The sequence below is a fragment of the Puma concolor genome, chromosome D2 (assembly GCF_028749965.1).
Source record: "Puma concolor isolate L17-30 chromosome D2, mPumCon1.1.hap2, whole genome shotgun sequence".
NCBI classification, from domain to species: Eukaryota; Metazoa; Chordata; class Mammalia; order Carnivora; family Felidae; genus Puma; species Puma concolor.
This window is the reverse complement of record NC_141677.1, coordinates 55774360-55795424: the sequence shown is the minus strand read 5'-3', so window position 1 is coordinate 55795424 and position 21065 is coordinate 55774360. Positions and strand designations below refer to the sequence as shown.

Genomic DNA, 21065 nt, shown 5'->3' with positions numbered 1-21065 from the left:
TCAGTAGCGACCTCACAGGCACATCTACCACAGGGAGGGGGGCAGTAGATTGTAGAGGCCACCTAAGAGCTTGTCTTGTCCCAGGTGTGAAGCTGGACCATCCCCGGCCAGTGAAACACTGTGCTGCCTTCCAAATCCCACACAGTACATTTACAGCCTTCTGGCCTCTTCAGTCATTTAGCCAACTGCTGTGACGTTCTTCATAACTCCTCAGCCCCTCTCATCATCGTCTGAGACCGCTGTCTTGTCTTGCGGCCTTGGGATTGGAGGTCTGTTGGTCAGGCCTTGCTTTGTCACAAATGGCCTTTTTCTGGCTTTGTTCCTTTAACTTTCCTCTAAAGTCCCTTAAGAGCTTCAGCTCAATTCAACAAATATATATAGAATAACTTTTATGTGCCAAACCCTGGCTCAGAGGTTGGGGTCCCTGCCCCCACAGGCATATATTGGGAAGGACAGGAATTAAAATAGTAATTATAGGCACGATATAGATTTGGATGTGTAAAACAAGGGGGTTGACCCAACTTGGTTTCTTCCGGTGTACGGTCACTTTGAGTTTCTTCCTGGCTTTTCCAGTTTGTCATTTACCCCTGTTTTAGCTTGGTATCCCCTGCAAACGTAGAGGGTCTACCTCCTTCTCAGGAACGTGAGAAGGGGATGTCCTATACTATAAAGAGTGCTGGACCTAGGAGTTGGAAGATCTGAGTTCAAATTCTGAGTCTGCCCTAAGGTATCTTGGGGCAAGTCATTTAACTTTCTGGAACCTCAGTGCTTTCATCTGTAAAATGGGAAGTATTATTTGGCCTGCCAACATCACCGAAGCACTGAGTATTGAAATGAGTATTGAGTGGTATTCCATACTCACTGAAGTGTCGAACGAGAGGATGAAGTGTGGTCATGTGTAAAAGAACTATGAACATTATAAAGTGCTGTGGAAATGAACGTACCACATTAAGATTGTTTAATTAAAAATTGAAGCTAGGCTCTGGCTCCTTTCCAAGAAGCAATACCATCCTTGAGGAGAATCAGGCATTTTTCTGGCAGGTCATCTGCCTTTTCCAAGGATTTTGCCGAGCTGGGAAAATAGCCCACGGTAGCAGAGAACCAAGCCTGGCGTTGTGGAACCCACCCTGCCTGCTGGTACAGAGCTCACATTCTGCATCCAAAAGGACGTATTCTATTTGTCCATTCCATAATTGGATCCACAGCTGAGTTACAAATGACAAAATCAAACACAGATGTCAGTGCCGTGTGGTATTCCCTCTTTAACTCTCTCTCTGGGCACCTGCTCTGGGCCTAAGCAGTTGACATGCCTCCTGATTCAGTTCTCAGCACCGTGTTAACCTCCGCAGTTAACAACACTCTGCAAGCAACCTTCGGCAATAAAATGGGTTAATTCTTTCAGGACCTAGTACCAGAACATTCAGGCCATTTCCTGAAAGAGCTGGTACATTTTATTTAAAACAACAACAACCAAAACCTAACCTATTCCCAGGGAGCAGTTTATAAATAGTGTTTAAAAATAATAAACATGACATAGGTTTCATGAAACCCCATCCTGGAAGGGTCTAGGATGCCCCAGGGTCCGAACGGTCCCTCCTGAATAGTTGTGTCCTTATAGATCTTGTGCCTCATTTCACTGAATACATAAAGAATCCATTTGGAATCCACTATCTTACATCATTTCACAATCCAGTGAGAAGGAATACACCTTCTCCTTCAGGATTTAAGCCCTAAGTCCCTAAAGCCAGTTGGAGGAGGTTTTAATCTGGGTGCAAGAGGACAGACGCCATTTCAGTAGACATTTCCCTCTGATCCCAACTAACTTACATTCAACGAATTTCAGTTAAAGAAAAGTTCTCTGCCTTATCTTCCTCAATTTAAAACAAAAGTAGAAATCATGGTAAAAATTCTTCGAAGGATTTTAGAAGGGTCTGGTCAAGATCACAAAGTTTACAGCCATTTCTACAAACTGCAAAAGGCCCTATTAACAGAATGTTAAGAAAAACGTGTCTGAAGGGGCTACTCTGTGAAGCAGTGTCGTCCAGTTTCCTTCACGCGTCGTTGCCCCGAGGGAGTGAAGTTTATTTTATATTGTTTTCAATCTTGGTGCAAAATGTATATTTTATATTTCATATTGTTGTCAGAAAATCATCATATCTCTGTCATTTAGTGACTGCCGAGGTTTTCTGAAACATATATACACATATATGAATTTAATGAAACCATGAGCCTCTGATGCTTTTGTCTGATGTGAACGTACATCTCCAGTTTATTAAGGGGAAGCCTGATTTGCTTGTCAGGCATTCATTTGCCGACTAATTATTTCCAGAAACACAAGTGATGCCACAGAGCAAGGAAAACTTTATAAATATCTGACTCCATATGGAATCCCATGGAATCAAATTATCAGTCTGTGTGAACTGCCTCTTAGAGTTATATAAGGTTGAGATATCTAACTAATTTTTGTAACATAATCCAGAAGTTTTTTTCCCCCCCTGCTCTGTTGTCTGTCTCGTTCAGCTTTTCCCTCACTTTATTTTTCCCAGTTCTTTAACATTTATCTGTGAAAACACGAAGTGTATTCTGTCTGTATTCATCCCCCATGGATGCTCATTTAAAATGTTTTGACACTTGTGTTCTGTTTTTACCTATATCATCTTTCACTTTACTGTTTATGGGACATGATTTCTCACCTACTCATGTGCCATTAAAGATGCAGTATTAACAAATTGGCTTTTATGAAGTGTTGGTATTTGCATTTCTTTTGAAAACCTTAAGGCAGCTTTGCAAATAAGTACTAAAACTATATACTAGCCAATAAAAATTATTTGCTCTACTCATCTGGCATAGATGGCTAAATGTTTGGTGTGCTCACCAGATTGTTTGCTCCTAACTAACAGCTCTTTGTAAAGAGGAAATAAGGGCTTTCTCTTCTCCCACGATAAAGTTATTGAGGAATATGCTCATATTCTGATCTGTCGTGGAGGTCAGCAGTATGGTGTAAAATTCTCCACCCGTAGTCCATTTGCCTTCTGCCTTAGGGCTGAGAATGATTCACTCACTGCTCTCTACCACCATTTCTCTGTTTTTATAAACCCATCCTCTCCCACCTGTTTTAGCTCCTTGTTTTTGCTGATGTCTGTAAAAATGGATGATTGCTGCTGTTGAATACAGTTGCTATAGATACCCGGAAACCACTGCATCTCTACTGGCCTGTTCCTATGTAATCTTTGCATAATGTTATCCTTCTCTCTCTTCCATTTCCCTATCACCAACCCCTATAGAGTCGGGATATAAGCCCAGAAGAGATAGATTTAAAGAATGAACCTTGGTATAAATTCTTTTCGGAATTGGAGTTTGGGAAACCGGTAAGTTTAATAGCTTCAGTGGTTATAGACACCTTTTTAAATAATGCTGTTGATGCATTGTTGCCGCTAAACAGTCAGATCTATTTGTAAGGAATGCAGGAAGCAGGGAACAGCCATTTCACTTGTCAATAGTGGGACTGTCTATTCTCATTACAACCTGTAAGCTTTTGCCGAGAAAGGACAGTGAGCTCTGGAATTATTTCTTGCCAGAAAATCACAGAGAAACACGACTAAATCATTGCTCAGGACCCCCCACCACCAGCAACAAATATCACACGCCTTGTGGACAGCATTATTTCAGCCACTGGTTTGATTACTTAACCAAAGTCTTTATGGCAAACTGAAGATAAGCAGGAAAATGCATTACACACTGGGAAGACCAGCATTGTCACTGCTTTAAAAAGAAAAAAAAATTTTTAAGTACATGTGCAAGGGAAGTGCCCAAAAGGGCCTTTGTGTGTACATGTGATCCACAAATACATCCCTGTTATAGGGGACTCAGGGAATGATCTACAAGTTAGGGTAATAATTCCCAAAATTTGAAATGGGAGTTAGTCTCAATAGTAAATGTGCTAGAGTTCCTAATGTTTTGCAGCTTCCCTGTGATGTCTCTGAGTTGGCCTTGGTGCAAACTGATTTTTGGCACTGACAGGAGGATTTTCTTAGCCCTGCACCCAGAGGGGTATCAAACAGAAGGGAGAATTGAGTCATTTTTCCACTGGAGATGGCTAGAAACTGACCCTAAACCTCCAGTTACTTTAAAGTCTTACTACAGCTGCAAAAAGAATTTATGGGTGGAGGAATTAAGTGTGTATATATATATGAACCATTTTGTCAGATGCTTGTATGAAACTTTAAACATTGAAGCCAGCACTGGAATCACTGGGGCTTGGAATGATAGTTTTATTTGCAGACAGGAATTTATAGCTCAATAAAATGTTACATTCCATGGTGTACATTTTTCATTAAGATGAAGCCAAAGACAGATGCAGCGGCTGCTGTGGAACTGCTAATTTGATTCAGCGATGCTGAGCTTTGTTAGGAAGTTGAGGCATCTTCTGAGTTAGGAGCGCCTGACTTACAAACATCCTGCTGGTGGGAACAAGTTTCCTTCCTGCTCACCCTGTCCTGGATGCCTCTTAGCTGCTAAGCTGTTCTGAGTGAACAGCGCCACCTAGTGCAGTATAGAGGGATGTGTCTAACCTGGAGTCTGCACCCTCTTCTCTCCCTAGCTGTGGTGCACGCCTCATTTTTCCTTTCTTTCCCTTTTTCCTTTGCTGTTCACCATTCAGACTTCACTGAAGTCCACCTCAGGCAACCTTCTCCACCCTCAAAAATTTAACCGTATCTTAACCCTTTTCTTTTTCTTAAAACTTGTTCAAACATCTCACACAAAAAGCTACTTCTGAATCGTGTGGTCCCTTCCCCCTCTGCCAAAGGAAAAAAAAAAAAAAAAAAGACCATGATTGGTATATGTAATAACAATGCCATACCTTCATCAGGGTAAGCAAAAGCTATTAGCTTTAAATTCTGTGTAATGGAGAGTCCATGTCAAAGATTTTGGAAGCTCCTCTCAGAATTCACAAATTGCTAGCCATTTCTCATTTGCCAAATAACTAAATTAGTTTTATCTGAAATGTTAACTTTTAGGGAAAGGTGCGAAACAATTTTTATCATGTGATTGGTTTGTTTTACTGAATCTGTAATTGCAAATAATTCTGTTTTTGTTAGCAAAGGCAGTATTTGAGTCCCAGCATACATTAAATAGGCTCTGTGAATAGCTTGGTAGATTAACACTGTTTCTGCTGGAAAGTGTGGTCTGAGAATCACACAACCAATCCAAATAAATGTTGAGGACACGGTCCATTTGTGTAGTGAGACCTTCCTAGAATTTGTATTGCTACTGTTGTTCTAGCTGCCTCTTAATTATTTAAAGACTTAGTGATCCTTTTCCAAAACGTCATTTCCTCTGAAGCCATGATGTTCCTTGCACAGACCTTAGAGCCCTTCTAAAATGGGACTTTTTGTGTGGGTTTTTTAAAGTAATAAAAGATAATACTGTTGAAGACTTGCCAAAATAACTTAATGCCCATATCCTGAGGAACAGTTTTGAGATGAGTGGCTCCTTATGGTCTAGGAAGAAGCATCTGAAGGGTGGGCTTGTCATCCAGTGAAACCAACTTGATGACTGGCTCTTGCTCCAAGTTTGGGAAGAAGGTGTTGTCGGGAGAAATTTTTTCTTCAGTCCTACCTTAATTGCTCTAGGCTATAATAAGAGCTATAAATAAAAGTGGTGTAAATCATGGAAATTGTTTCAGCAGGTTTTTCAGTCATTCAGAAGCAGAATGAAATTAAAACTCTTACCAAATAATATGAATCATCATTTCTATTTTTTTTTTTCCATACCAACTCCGGACCCACTTCCCCTGAGTGAAAAGCCTGCCAGAACTTGGACACTAGACATTGACCCTGAACTCCTTTCTTCCTCAACTCTTGCACTTAAAGCCAGCCACCCGGATGAGCTGAAATCTTAGCAAGATGCTGGCTTGTAGTACCTTTTAGCTCGGATACGTTGTTGTAGAATATCAAATAATTCAAGATGCCAGACACCCTTTTTGTAAGACTTTTAAAACCAATTTAATTTGTAAGCACTGCCTTAACATTTTGCAGTTATGAAAGAAATGACTAGGTAAGATCATAAGTGACTTTAAAAAGTTTACTTCTCCAGGTGAACAGTCCAAGTGTATTAAGTGCTTAAAGATGAATGGTAATTTTTGATAGCACTTACTTTACACATTGCAGAGTATATACATGCACAGAGATTGCATTATTGACCTATTAGCTGTCAGTGATGAAAGCACCTTGGATTCAGATTGCTTTTCATTTGCAGGTTCATTACTAACAGTCTGGATGTTAGTTCTCCCCTCCCGCCCCCCGCAATTTCTGCAGGAATCAACGTGATTTCTAGAAGTAAGCTCAAGGCAAAAGGTCACAAAGTAAACCAATTTGCATGCTTCCACATAGTTATAATATTTGCTGAAAATTCCAGGAGCTATTAATGATCTCCTCTGTTCAGGAGTCGTTGTATAAGACGTCTCAGGTCTAAATAGGCAAAACAAGGTCTACTTGGTGGGGGAGAGGTTCCACAGTTACAAGTGGCTTGTAACTTCCAGATGTCCTACCCTCTGAACCCCTCCTTCATTAAACTTACAGTTCTCTTGGCAGAGTTCTGTTTTAGGAATGCAGCTCTAATTCTAACTTGAAGAGTTAAAGGAGAAAATGAAAATAACCCTATAGTCTGCTGTTCCAATTCAAGTTACGGACTGTTCTGTAAGGCAGATGAAAGGCACGGCTGTGCTACCAGCAATGTTATCAAAGTCTAGTTCAGCTTTAAAAGGAGATTTTAAGTGTTGTCCACTGGAATTATCTAGTTACACAGTGCATTGCAGAACACCCATTTTGTACATGGATTTCATTGCCACAAACCACAGAAAGCACATTTGGTTCAATTTACCCTCCCCTGGCCAGATCTCCAAATTCACAACACTTATTAAGGTATAATGAATTCTACCGTGGAGAAGACTGCTTCAAAAACATAGAATCTCAGTGTCCATCTTAATTTGAAAACAATAGTGAGGATGTATGTCAGCCATCTCAACTAAAAAAGAAAAAGAAAAAAAGAATGGTGAGGAAGAATCAGAGTTTTGATTTTCGTTCAAATTGGTGTTAATGCTTTTTTTTTCTTCTGTTTTCTTTTTTTATGTTTTCAATGTTTAGAATCCAACAATGATTTACTCTTGAGATGTAGACCTAGAAAAAAATTCCCAGTTAATGTTTCCAGCTCCTAAATCCTGCAGAACCCTTCCCTGGGCGGCCCCCTCAGGAGGCAGAGTGCCTGCTCCCTGTGTTTTGAGTTCACTTCTCTGTGTTGATACAGTTCTCCCAGTGTGCCCCTCTTCGTTGGAGCCGGTCTCCATGTTTGTCTTTATGTCTTTATGCTCATTTCTTCATTTCCTCCTCTGCTTCCCGTCAGCCTCCCAAAAAGATATGGGATTATACTCCTGGAGACTGCTCTATCCTTCCTAGAGAGGATAGAAAGGTAATTCCGCTGTGCCTCCTCCGTGGGCTGTGTGTGTGTTCTCTAGCCTGGTTAGTGTGAGTGTGTTGTGGGGTTTTTGGTTGTTGTTGTTTTGTTTTGTTTTAATTATTATTATTTTCTCAAATCACTTTTTTTTAACTTGATAACTTTTTTTTTTTTTTTTGGCTTGGTGATAAAACTATTTAACAAAGTCTGTAAGACGTCTACTAATGTTTAGAGGTTTATAAAGCAATGCCTTAGCCTCCTGACATATCCTGCTTGTCACAGTCACTAGACTCTGAAAAGAGCAAAAATAGGTCTTTCGCAAAAGGTAGGTTTTTGTGGTATTTGTAGTTCTCTCTAGCGAGTAGAATAGCCTTTTGGAGCTCTGATGACTTGAGGATTTATATTTTCTCTGCCTAATGTTGCATTCTGTTTTCACGTCTGCACCTGATTTCTAGTGAGCTCTTGTGTTCAGTCATGCCATCTTTGCCTTATTAAAGTATAGCACTAAACCAGCTCATTTTTCAAACTTAACCTTCCATTCTTTCTGCCTCTCCTCTAAACTAAAACATGCTTTCCCATCTTTTCTTTCTCAAACCAGACTAATCTAGAAACAGATCTCAACCTCTGCCCAGCAGAGTTAGAGGCAGATTTAGAAAACACGGAGACGCTTAATAAAGCACCCGGGGCAAACTTGTCACAGGTATTTCCTAGTTTTTCTCACGCTGTCGGTTCCTCTTCCAGCTCGGTTTTGTTTTCTCCTCTGCTCTCTGGTTTCGATACAGGCAAGGCAATGAGTGGTAATGCTGCTTCTTTTTGAGCTGCATGGCTTTCTGACTCCTGTTTTCCTCTCCCACCAACCTAATTTTTGCCTGGATTTCTTTTGAGCTTGGCATCTTCCTTAAAGGAGACTTTTCAAATATACACAGGGTGGCTGGTGATCTAAATGACCCCACCCCCTTATCATTCTCTTTCTGTGCTCTCAGAAGGTGACCCTTTCCTTCCCTTGCCTCCATATACCTTCTCCAGATTTTCAGGGAGCCGTTTTTGGGGGGCACTTTCCTTGTTTTTTTTTGCAGACTTGGGAGATGCCAACCTCAGAGATCATTTTCAAAAACACAGTGGCAGTGATTTGAGTGCTTCTTACGTGCCTGGCACCATCAGAGTGGTCCTATTTGTCATTTGGAAGGTTAGAAAGTTCTCCATGAAAAAATGCACTCCAGAGGCCAGACAGCCTGGCCACAAACAAGCATCTGAAACTCAACCTGCATGGATATTTTTAAAGAGGGCTATGTCAAAATGTGGTTTATTAAAGGATATGTCAGAGAGAGAGAGAGAGAGAGTCCAAGGTAAATGGGTTGCCAAGGGAAGAAACATACCAACTATTTGGACAACCACCCCCAGGGGTCCCTGACAAAATAACAAGGACTGTTACAAGGAAAGGGTATCTTTACAGAAAATAAAGAAGGAATGCAGTCACTGCTGGAGAGGCTAGAAAGGTCCACAGACCATGACAGGAAAAGTGGGAAATGCTGTGGGTCGTGTTCTGTTTAAGCAGAACTAAGACAAGGAGGGTCTTGAGAGACTTGGGTTATGAAGTCTTGTGAGTGCCAGACCCTAAGCCAGGGAAGGAGTAGGGAGCCCACGGGATTATGGCAGCAGCCAAGGCAGGCTGAAATAAGGTCAGAAGCTGAAGAACTGAAAGCAGATCCTGAGCTGGGGTTCGGGAATCCAGAATCACAAAAGGGTGAGTGCACCCAGGCCCCTCTTCAGAACTTGGGTGAGGCACAAAGGTGAGCCACAGTGCACACAATCAAGGCAGATATATCATGGAGCAGGGAGAAGGGGGTGGGGGGTTTCCAGCCAGGGTGGAGACTGGAACCGGTTGTAGCCTCTGTGGGATGGAAGGTCTGAGCTAGTTTGAGAGTGAGAACCTCAGGTAAGTCCTAGAGTGCTCTGGGGCGGGACGGGAGCATGAAGATTCCAAGTTCTAAAACAAATCAGGGGTCACTTTTCAAAATAGTCTAATAAGAGCGGTTCTATTATACATACAAGGAGGGAAGGCAGCTGGAGAATTACTGAACTCGCTGAGGCCTCCCTGAAGTTAGACGGCTTCCAGTACATGGACCACTACCCAGGCAAGGTGGGCACAGAGAAGGGTCTGATGTGTGAACCTTGCCTTCAGAAACATGACAGCTTAGTCCCACTCATGCATAAGGCTCTCCAATAAAGCACAGCAGTGCCTGCGAAGAACTAAAAGAACGGTATGGGCTCTGAGTGCCAGGAGAAACTGACCTTGTGGAAGACTTCTCCAAGGAGTTAGCCAGGATCTTAAAGGATGGGTGCAACCTAGGTACATAGTAGAAATAAGGGGCATCCATGTGAGGCATGGTCAAGAGCACAGAAGTGAACACATTTAGCATGTATGCAAGGAATAAAGTAGAAAATTCAGCTGTAATGGAAAACTCAGTAGTAGTGGAAGGTAGGTATGGGAAAGAGGGTTGACCCTGGATTACAGGGGCTCAGAAAATATGGCTAAGGGGATGATTTTGTCTACAGACCAATGTTGTGATTCTGGAATTGTTTTTGGAAAGTCTGTGTCCTCACTCTAGAGAGGTGAAGTTGAAGGGAGAACCCCCAGTTGGAGGTGCAGAAGGCATGGAGGCTACCGCAGGGGTCCCAGCATGGAAGGGTGAGGGCCCCCACTCCACCAGCATGAAGGGAGGTGAGGGGTGGATGTGACAGCACTCACAGAGGAAGTTGCAACAGGACATTTTAACTGGTGTGTAGAACAAAGAATTGGGGGATGGATGGGGACAGAGGCAACTCTAGGGTTTTGGCTAGGAAGCCAGAGGGGTGAGGACCTTCATACATCACCTAAGATTGATGGGGAGAAAATCAGCGCAGTGGTAAGATGGAGTTAGTTTTACGTGATTTATTTTTGAAGCATTGGTTGGGTATCATGTAGGGAATATCCAGTAGGCAGCTGGAAATCTAAGACAAGGTGTCCTAAAAGAGGCAGGGGCTTATAAAGTCAATTGGAGCCACCTGAAGAGAGTGATGGGCGAAGCCCTGGGAGCAGATGAAAGATGGAAGGAGACTCATGTGAACGGAAAGGATGAGAGAACAACAGCTACCCCCTGGGATGTTGGATGACATGGGACAGGAGAAGAAGGGGAGAGTCAGAGGGTGAACAGTTCAGAGAAGTTGAAGAAAGTATAACTACCCAGTGCTCCAGAGAGGTCAGCAAAAGAAGACTGAGGAAAGGTCAATGGACTTGATAAACTGGAGGTTTCTAAAAAAATCTTGGGAGGTTGCTGGATGAGTAGTTGCTGGGAGCCAGAGTGGAGAAGAGTCCGGGGGTCCCCCAGGGGTACAGCACTGATTGAAAATATGCGATTGTGGAAGGAAGGAAGGAAGGAAGGAAGGAAGGAAGGAAGGAAGGAAGGAATATGTTCCCAGAGGGCTCCACAAGGTCACGCAAAAGTTTTTCCAAGATGGAGACCAGGGCATCATCCTCAAAGTGGATGAACACCCAGAATGGGACAGGTGCCAAGGTGGGAGATGGGCAGGAGGGCTGGAAGGATGAACGTGGAGGTAAGAGCCGCACCTTCTCTGAGGAGTAAGGACGGGCAGCTGGGGTGGGGGAGGGCAGTGTTCTCATCCTGGGGCAGAGGTGTCCTCCCAAGTGAAAGGACCCAGCAGGTGAGGGTGGGTGTTCGGCAGGCAGAGGACCAGGCGGGTGAGCCCTGATGAAGGTTGCTTCCTGTCCAGTCTTCTCCTCCCTCTTGGTCACTCTTCCCTTTGTTTATCCTGGTGTTTCTCTCCTTCCCTCCAGATAGGATATTTCCCTTGAAATAATCACCATTGGGGTTAGGAGTATCTTTAAAAGTTAACTTTTTCATCAATTTATTCAACTATCACATTATTTTTAAAAAATAAATTGAGCCCTTTGCCTTTTTTCCTCCAAGACAACAGAAACCCTCAACTATGTAATTATGTTGCCTTTTCTCTGCATGTAGCTCTTGGTTGTTTTCTTTCTATTGGGTAGTGGCCTGTAATTTTATAAAATGCTCCCCCACTCAGACTGAAGTGGTCATTCATGGGTTTTGTGAAACTGCATTTCTCCCCCATTTCCACATTCTAAACCTGCAGTGGTGAACAAATGATCTAAATACAGTGTGGTCTTTTCAAATGCATTTTTGTACTTTCTGTACCTAAGATGTCAGGTGATCCTCTCTCTGGATGTGGCATTGGGTGCATGAAGGAGTCTCTCTCTGGTGGGCTTGGCCAGGGGCTCTGAGGGCTGGGGATAAGCCGGTGAAGGCTGTGTTGTCCTCGTCACTAATGCATGTTGGCCAAATGGTGGGCTATGCTCTGCAGATCTATATTTAAGCATAAACCAGGGGGCCATCTTCCAGCGCACACAGAGAGCGAGAGTGCCCGCTGGCCCAGAAAGCTTACAGCACCTAGACCTTTCTGGCCAAGCTCCCCATCTCCCAAAGGTCCTTGGTTGGCTACATTGGGAAAGGAAAGGGGCCGCTCTCTTTCCCCTTGGCTTGGAGTATCTGAGGTAAAATAAATGATCTACATTCTTTTTTTTTTTTTTTTTGACCTTTACAGAGCTCGACGGTCAGCCCCACTCCAGAAATTTCTTCAGAGCTTCCTGGATAGTAAGTTGCCACCATTTACATGGCTTACTGTATTGATGTCAGAAATGGGAAGAGGCTATGTTTTGGACCCAGGTGTTTTGTTGGCATCAGTCTAGTGGCTTTGGTGATAAGCAGCAATTTGATAATGTTCTTCAAATTATTTTTCTGTTTTCTCTTCCTCTTCTAAATTAATTTTGTGATGACTTGTAGTATTTTTGTAAGCTTTTTCCTATAGGGGCATCTTTGCCTTTAGGGTGTGAGTCTGTCTGAGTTTGGAATCAAAGTTCACTCATTTGCTGGTTGTTGGTTGGGGTGTGTGACTGAGACGGGCCACACTGGATATAAAGGGGAAGGGGCGGGGAGTTGGGTCCTCGGGCAGCACCTCTCATGGGGAAAGGTGGAGCCAAGAGGGGGCTAACTTGCGAGATGTGGATTTATTTCCTCACACCAGTCCAGATTCTGCCTGGGTGATGCGTGCACACTCCACTCCACGGAGTAGCCGCCAGTCTCCTTTCCGCCTCCCTAGACCATCCTGAACCCTGTGCCAGATTACTTGCCACACGGCTGACACGTTCCAGTGCCGTCCCCTACCCCTCACCTACACGGCACATGGCAAGCACTGAGCTGGTACAAATCGGCCTGGAGCCTCCCTGTCCCCAATGTTGACACCTCTTAGGGCCCTTGTTCTGTTGCTGAATACCTGAATCATGCTCTTGTGTTAAGAACACAAGATAATTTATCTGTTGATAAATTATCAGCTCCCTGAGGGCAAGGACCGCATCTCCATAGTACCTGATGCACCCAGTGCATTTGGGAGCTTGTGGTGGGAGCTGCTTCTCGTCGCCATCGTATCCACATCTCATTCTTTGAAATATGATGAGAAAAGGCACAACTGGTACCTGTTCCATTGGCATCAGGTAAACCCCACGGTGAGCAAAGTTCACCTCTGCAAATAGAAGCCTGGCTTAATCTGAAAGCTGAGTCCATGGAATTTCTGGCATATGTTGTGGTCACTTGGGAATGAATGTCCTACCTCCCTTGCCAAAGAAGGCATGCTACAAGAGTAGTTTCATTTGAAAATCAATCAGCTGGGCTTAGGGTATTTCAGTGGAAAATTGGGAAAAAATCTTAATTCTTTTAGTATAGTCACCAAATCTCTGGTTAGATCCATTCTGTTCATTTTTTCCCTATAAATACGGGTTAATGATTATGATTAAATTTACCCCAGAGCATAAGATATTGAGAAGCTACATTAGGACAGCAGCTAGAAGGGAAGTTACCTGCTTTCTTGGAAAAGTCCAGGCATAAAGTCTGTCACACCTAATGCGGGTTTGGTCATCAGACCAGCAGTGCGATAGACCTCAGAGCTCAGATATGGTGTCGGGACCCCCTTCCTGAGCTCCCTCCACTCGGGGCTCTGAGGCTCACTATCATTAAGAAGCTAGTTGGGCTGTGCCTTCGGCTGCAAGGATGACAAGTCCCAGGCTGTCTAGGTCCCCAGAGATGTTCTTTCAGAGGTGACATCCACCAGATGACCTTAGGCTACCTGCAGGTAAAGGGCGTCTTCGAGGCCACAGCTCCCTGCAAACTCTCCTTGGTCCCTGGGGCCACCTATTTGTCCCCTTGACAGTCTTGACACAGCCCAGTGATTGCTGGGCTGATTGCTCCAGATGTCTCCCTGCCCCTACTGTTTTCAGGATTGCCCAGTGTTAACCCTTCTGCCTGGACTCCCCCCCCCAAACCTCCTTTCCTTTCCCCATCTCCCCAGAGTACACGGCACAGAAGAGGCTGCTTCTGGTGGACGGGTGAATAAATTGTCAATGTGCCTTAGTTAATGGGTGAATTCTTACTGGATCTAACGCACGATGATTAGTGTTAAAATAAGAGCATAAGATACAGTCCCTTAGTAGTTTGTGGGCAAAACACATACCCAGAAGGATGTTGGTAGCTGAAAAGGCAAAGTGGCAAATGAATGAAGGAGGTTAAAGGATTAAAAGTATTCAGGTTTGGGCCCCCTAGGGTACAATCAATCAATATAATAACTTAATAAAATAAATAGTAAGTAAAAGTTTTCAGAAGAAAAAGCAGTGCCCACAGCTGTCAAAGTTAGGAGCACAGGTCTTGAATGAAATAATTTTAGTGACTTAATTGAACATGTACTATGAGCCAGGCCGTATGGTTAACATCTTATGTACATTCCCTCACTTAGTCCTTTCACCATTCCAGGGTCAAGTGTTATTTTTGATGCCCATTTTATAGGCGAGGAAACAAGCACATAAGGCCATGTGATGCCCACAATTCCACAGCTGGTACCCGGCCGAGCTATAGCCAGAAGAGGAATAATGAAGTTCTAGGAGAGTGGATGATGTTGGCCGTAAACTCTCATCTGCACCGTACTGACTCAGAACTGGGCAGTAAATTCACAGAAAGCAAGCTACAATTGACTGGTTCTGAGGGATTAAAAAAACAACGTAGGCAACTATTTGTAATACCGTGTTAGCAGGATTGAAGAGGGCTAACGCAACTGCTTAAAAGAGCACATCGCTTTCAGACGTTCTGAGTGTTTGTGTACCTAAAGATATTTGCTGTGTTCATTTATCAAGCACTCTTATTTATGTCACTGAGATAGGTCTCCAAAGACCTCTGTTTCAGCCATAGTCTGGCTCTCATGAACTACTTGGCAGGAATACGTGAGTTTTATCTTCCTGCTATCCTACCAGTTGGGGATTTTTCAATAAGTCAGGCTAGGTTTCCTTCCAGTTTGTTTCAAATGAGTAAGGTTTTTCTGTATTTGGAATTGGTGGGGAGCCAGCCTCAGCACACTGCCTGACACTCGGGGAAGTGCACAGCAAATGTTTGCTGAATCAATGAATGTGCCTGGGAGTCTTTATTAACTAGCATCCAACTTGCTCAGCACTGAGGTCAGCAACTTTTGCAGACTGAATCTGGCCCCTCTGACTGGATAGTTAGGAAGGACGTGTTGAAAGAAACATTGGCAAGACTTGACTTAACCCCAAAGATTGAAGGAGGAGTCACAGGACAGCTCAGGTTCAAAAACATTGGGATTAAAAAAAAAAAAAAAATTCTAGATTGATAGATAGAATGAGTCACTAGAGAAGTGATGATGTTGTTTGAAATCTACGTTCTTATCATATCTTGGACAGTTTAGAATTCTATTAATTAACATGACTACATATCACAGTGTTAAAAGAATGTGCATACAGAGAGGAAGAAATTCACCCATAGCCCCAATATCCCAGTATAACTACCAGTCCTTACTTTCAAAAAATATATATATATTTGTTTGTTTTATTTTATTTTTGAGGGTGGGGAGGGGCAGAGAGAGAGGAAGACACAGAATCTGAAGCAGGCTCCAGGCTCTGAGCTGTCAGCATAGAGGCCAACATGGGGCTCTAACCCATGAACCATGAGATCATGACCCGAGATGAAGTCAGATGCCTAAACCAACTGAGCCACCCAGGCACCCCCAAAAATATATTTTTTATGCTTGCAATCACAATGTCCAATTTTGTATTTTATTTCCCTAGAGTTATCAGATCTTAAGTCAGCCCTGACTTAAGATCTAATGATTTTCATCATTGTCATTTCTCTTTTTATTTGAGAGAGAGAGAGAGCGCGCGCGCGCGCTCACATGCGCACACAAGTGGGGCGCGCGCACGAGCGGGGAGGGGCAGAGAGACACAGAATCACAAGCAGGCTGCGGGCTCTGAACTGGCAGCACAGAGCTTGATGCAGGGCTTGAACCCACAAACTGTGAGATCATGACCTGAGCCAAAGTTGGATGCTCAACTGACTGAGCCACCCAGGCGCCCCTCATCGTTGACATGGATTAGCACTAATTCTTTAGCACTAATTCATTTTTTGCTTAGCTAAAGAGCTTTCTCTATTTGGCCAGCAAGTGGCACTCAAGAGCACGCTGCTTTTTCCTCAGAAAACACTTTCTTTTAACCTAAGATCAAAACACAAATTTTCACCTGAAGAACTATATGAAACTCTCCTGGGCCTTGAAAATGTTTCAGAAATCTGCATGTAAGCATTTAGTTTTATAGAATCATTTACTCCACTGGTATTTATTGAAAAGCAGTGCTAGGCACTGGGCATGCAAAGATTAGTAAGATGAACTGCCTGCCCTCAAGGGGCTCAGAGTGTGATGGGGACACAGGCTTGTAAATCACAATTAGAATCTGGTGTGGTAAACGCAGTGCTGGGACCCAGAAAGAGTAACAATCATGTACTGTAAATATAAAAGGTAATTTTTTTCATGCAGTACAAAGGCTAAAGATTTTCTAGACTTCCTCCTCCAAAGCCACAGTTAAAAAGTTGCTTTTTTTTTTTTTTTTCTTGCTAAAAACAACAAATGGTTCTGAACAGTGAATTCCATGAGGCTGGAATTTGTCGCCTGTTTTGTTCCCTGTTGAAGCTCCACCTGGAAGAGTGATTCACACTTAATAGATGCTCAAGAAATACTTGAGTGTATAAAATGAGCAGTGGAATGAACTACTGAGAGCTTTTCTAGAAATATCATTGACAATGATTTGCAGAGATGACTGGAGGGAGTCAGGGCGGAGGAGGCAGAAGTGGTGGTGGTGAGGCGGTGGCCAGGGAGGTCAAGGGAAGGGACTGAAGTGAGCTGTGTAGGACAGGGAGGAAGCAGGACTTGGTAACTGGTTAGATTTGGGGAGCAAGGAGAGGGAGAAAGGGGTTGATTCCCTGGGCTTTTTGACTTGGGCGAGAGGAGACAGAAGAACAAAGCTGGGCTTGGTTTGGAGCATGTAGGGTTAAGATGCCTGAGGAACACCCAGGTGGAACTCTCCAGAAGGCAGTTCAATGTATGTGTCTGGAGCTCAGAAGAAAGGTCTATATGGTAACAGGTTTGACGGTGGATTTCTTGGACAGTCTTACCATACTTAACAGTTTTACAGGTGAAAGAACTTGAGAAACAGCTTGCTTCCCAGCAGGTTAGCCTTAGCTGCTGCACATTGCCTACTGGAGTCAGGCTGGGGTCCCCCAGAGCCCACCTGGTCATACAGTTGCAAGTAGTTGGCCCTAAGAGGATTACTCCATTCTCTCACTTTATTCTTCCAGCGAGTGTTTTCGTTGAATCCCCTTGAAACTCAGCCCCCTTTGCATCTTAGCCAGAGTGCGAATTGTCTGGCCTGTCTCCTCCTGGCCTGCTGCTCTCTTTGAACTGAAAACTGGCTCAGCCCAAGCTGCTGAGAGCTGAGCTCCAGTGCTGAACTTGGCTTGTTTTGTTATGTGGTCGGTAGCTGCCAATGCTGATTGGGCCTTTCTCATCAGTCCGGGCTTTTCTCATCCTCTCTGATCTCTTTGAACACAGTAAAGACCCAACAACTCTGTGACCCTCAACAATTGCCTTCACCACTCTGGCCCTCAGTTTCCCTTTGGTGCAATGGGACAAATGATGTCTGTCTTTCCAATAATTAGGAGATCTGATGGACAGCTTACATTTTAAAGCATTGTTCCAGAACTTATAGGAGACCCCAGTTGGGAAATTTTACACATCTGGAAAAAGCATGTTGGCTTTGGTATCAGAAAGAAAACAATTAGCTATAGCAAATCCATTCTGAGAGGTTTCCTGAGTTGCTGGTTTGTCATTCTGGTGGGGAAGCAGGACAAAATGGTGATAATGGATGGAATGAAGCCAGAAAGTAGAGTGGCTGCAGGCAGGAGGGGATTTCTGACAAGTAGTGAGGCTGAGAGGTATGAAGTCATGGCAGAGTGATGACCAAGATGAAGCTGGGCAGACCTGGAGAAGACCGTGTTGGAAATTCTGACCGAGGCTGAGGCACTTCAGAGGACAGCAGGGTAGAAACCTCCTTCAGTCCCTCCCCAGTGCTGAGGGAGGTCTGTGAACCCCAAACCAAGGCCAGCAGGGCTTAAGAGACTGTCCCGTCACCACAGCTAAAGGAAAAGTCAGAAACTGCAACCAAAAAGAGGGTAGGCTCTAAAAGGGAAATTGAGATAAGGGGCAGATTTATGTTTAATTATGAAATTCAAAGTTAAAGCCAGTAGTTTGGGCTCCTGGGTGGCCCAGTTGTTAAGCATTTGACTTTGGCTCAGGTCACGATCTCACTGTTTGTGAGCTCGAGTCTCGCATCTGGTGAGCTGGAGCCCTGCATCAGGTGAGCTCAAACCCCAGTTCAGGTGAGCCCCGCTTGTCTGTCTTTCTCCCCCCATCTCTCTGCCCCTTGCTCGCTTGTACCCTCTCTCATTAATTAATTAATTAGCTAATTAATTAATTAAAGCCTGTAACTTAGATGAGCTTGCATTTATTTAAAGTGGCACAGGGGCGCCTGGGTGGCGCAGTCGGTTAAGCGTCCGACTTCAGCCAGGTCACGATCTCACGGTCCGTGAGTTCGAGCCCCGCGTCGGGCTCTGGGCTGATGGCTCAGAGCCTGGAGCCTGTTTCCGATTCTGTGTCTCCCTCTCTCTCTGCCCCTCCCCCGTTCATGCTCTGTCTCTCTCTGTCCCAAAAATAAATACATGTTGAAAAAAAATAAATAAATAAATAAAGTGGCACATAGTGCCACCAGCTGGTAAGTCACCTTTATGGGTCGTCCTGCCCTCTAACTGGAGTTGACGCCGTGTCAATCAGAGGGTGGGGAGGAGGGTTGGGACACTATTGAGCACCCCTGCAGGTAGAAACAGGAGAGCCAGAAGCTGTGTGGGTGGCAGCCCTTGTCCCCAGGCCTCTGAGCCTGGCAGAGCCATGCCTCTGTCTCCGGGGGTGGGAGTGGGCACCTCCAATCAGGGACCAGGGTGCCCGTAAGGACAGCCAGCCTAGGCCTGGGCCGTGCCAAGTCCCTGCAGTCTTACTGTTGCCACCATTCTGATGACTCCATGGTCCCTGATGTCAGGAGCCAGGAGCCTAAGTAGATGTGATGAAATTCTTATACTTGTGAAAGAATTTCTAAAAACATGATTGCATAAATCAAAGCAAATCCTTAATCAGATCACACGTACCAATTTTACCATCAGAGAATTTGACCTCATACTCATTCAACAAATATTATTTATTGAGTGTATTCATGGACCCGCTCGCGGGCCCCCTGCCAGTAAGGGCACAGCCTGGGAGAAAGAGATTTGTTGTATCATGCCCCTTCCAGAGGTTTCTTCTCTTGGAGACACACCCTGGAGGCTGCTCTGTAGACCCAGTTCACTCGCACGCTTTTAAGTTCTCAGCTTTGAGAGTTGATTTTCTTTCCCCTTAAGTGTTCAGTAATGTTCTCCTGTCTTGGCTGAGAAAAGGGGGAAAAGCATTTGATCCCCTGACATGGGGCCAGAGAGAGTGAGGAGAAGGACCTCGGAGAATCCTGACTCCCCTGGGCAGTCTTCTGAAATAGAGCATGGAAAGCTCTGGAAGCCAGTGGTGGGCACATGGTAAGGAGCTAGGAAGTGGTGGCTACCATGAGGGATGTCACCAGTGCTAGAAGCAATGGGATTGCTCAGCGGAACTTATGTACCCTGAGGTGCAGACATGGCCTATTCTACCAGAGTCTCCACCTCTTTTCCATTTCTGACTCCTGGGCTCCAGGGCCACTTGTCCCAGGGGTACATTCATGGCAGGTGACACTTGACAGTGACACGGAGCTCAAGCATCCTCAGGACTCCTGTGCTGTGCAAGCCTGGGCTCTTGGAAGGCACTGCCTCCTCGGTTGTAGGGAAATGTTATGTACAAAAGTACAGCTGAGGGTGCCATGTGGTGCCCAACGACAAGGCTCAAGTTCCAGCGCTGCCATTGCACAGATGGTGGCTGCTTGGACAAGTGCTGATCTCTCAGTGCCTCCTTACCCCATCCAAAAATGGGAAAAGTTGGATTGTTTGTGAGGATTAAAGACAGAATGACCGTCAAGCCTCCCCCATACACAACTCTCACCACGTTGTGTAGAGTCATCGTTGTCATTATCTGTGACCACGGGGACCCAGAGGCTGTGTCGTATGTAAGAATAATCCCATCATCGATGGATGGGTAGAGGGAAAGAGATGGATAGGTATGTGATAAGCAAATGCAGTCCAGTGTTCTGTGTAGAATCTGGGGGTCCAGAAGATACGAGGGTTCACTATATAATTCCTTACATTTTTCTATACACTTGATAATATTCATCATAAAATATTGGGACAAGCAATTCCATCTTCAGAGCTAAAAAATCCATACGGATACTAGTAAACCGAATTCAGTAGGACTAAAAAGCAGCCTAGCAGAAGCCTGAGTACTTTGTGGGAAGGAGGTCATTCACTATCTGAGTGAGTGTATATGTGTGTCTCCGTGTGTCAGTGGGTGAGGGCGTAGAAAACAAGGATTAGGGGAAGGGAAGGGCTCAGTGAGTAAGTGCTCTTAATTTTTTCTGTACCCCACCTCATTCCTAAAAGGATTTGTGGTAACTTGCAAAAATACCTAGAATTTCAACAAGATAAAAATAAACAGAAGATGCAAATGAGCAAGAGTTTATACTCCTATTATATTTCAAAAGGTTCTGACTACAAATTTTGAAAGAAGCTGGTGCAAAATGTGGCTGGGATAGTAATGGCATATAGAATCCCAGGTTCCCCTTTGGTGCGGTTTTCCTGGAGACCCAGGATAATTATTGACTTCAGTGCTCCATCAGCCAAAGTGCTTGTGAAGAATAACCCAGAGAAATAATCCAAGTGGTGAACTTGAAGTCACCAACTTTGGCTGGCAACATGTCAGAGGAGGCTCCGCTCATGTCTTCAGCTGTGCCATCTTGTCCCCCAGCACCCACCCTGCCCTTCTCCCAGCCCTCCCTCCCCAGAGTTTCTCAGAGTTACTCTTTTGAAGCACAGATGCCGTCATTTCTTTTCTTTCCTTTTCCTTTGTTTTTTAACACGTATTTTTTTTGAGAGACACAGGACAGAGAACTTGAATGGGGAAGGGGCAGAGAGAGAGAGGGAGACACAGAATCT

The 21065-nt window shown here is 44.3% G+C and overlaps 1 protein-coding gene across 50 annotated transcripts in view; it reads left to right on the top strand.

Moving 5' to 3' along the window:
• Positions 1–21065, top strand: part of SORBS1 (sorbin and SH3 domain containing 1) — a 231558-nt gene that overhangs the window by 170879 nt on the left and 39614 nt on the right. For 32 of the 50 annotated variants that reach the window (XM_086680446.1, XM_086680442.1, XM_086680465.1 and 29 more), the window contains 4 exons: positions 3285–3368; positions 7402–7467; positions 8051–8152; positions 12073–12122. In XM_086680446.1, the coding sequence (XP_086536572.1) occupies positions 3285–3368; positions 7402–7467; positions 8051–8152; positions 12073–12122 (302 nt within the window). The remainder of the gene's footprint in view (positions 1–3284; positions 3369–7401; positions 7468–8050; positions 8153–12072; positions 12123–21065) is intronic. The other 18 variants (XM_086680476.1, XM_086680472.1, XM_086680468.1 and 15 more) reach the window with 5 other exon arrangements.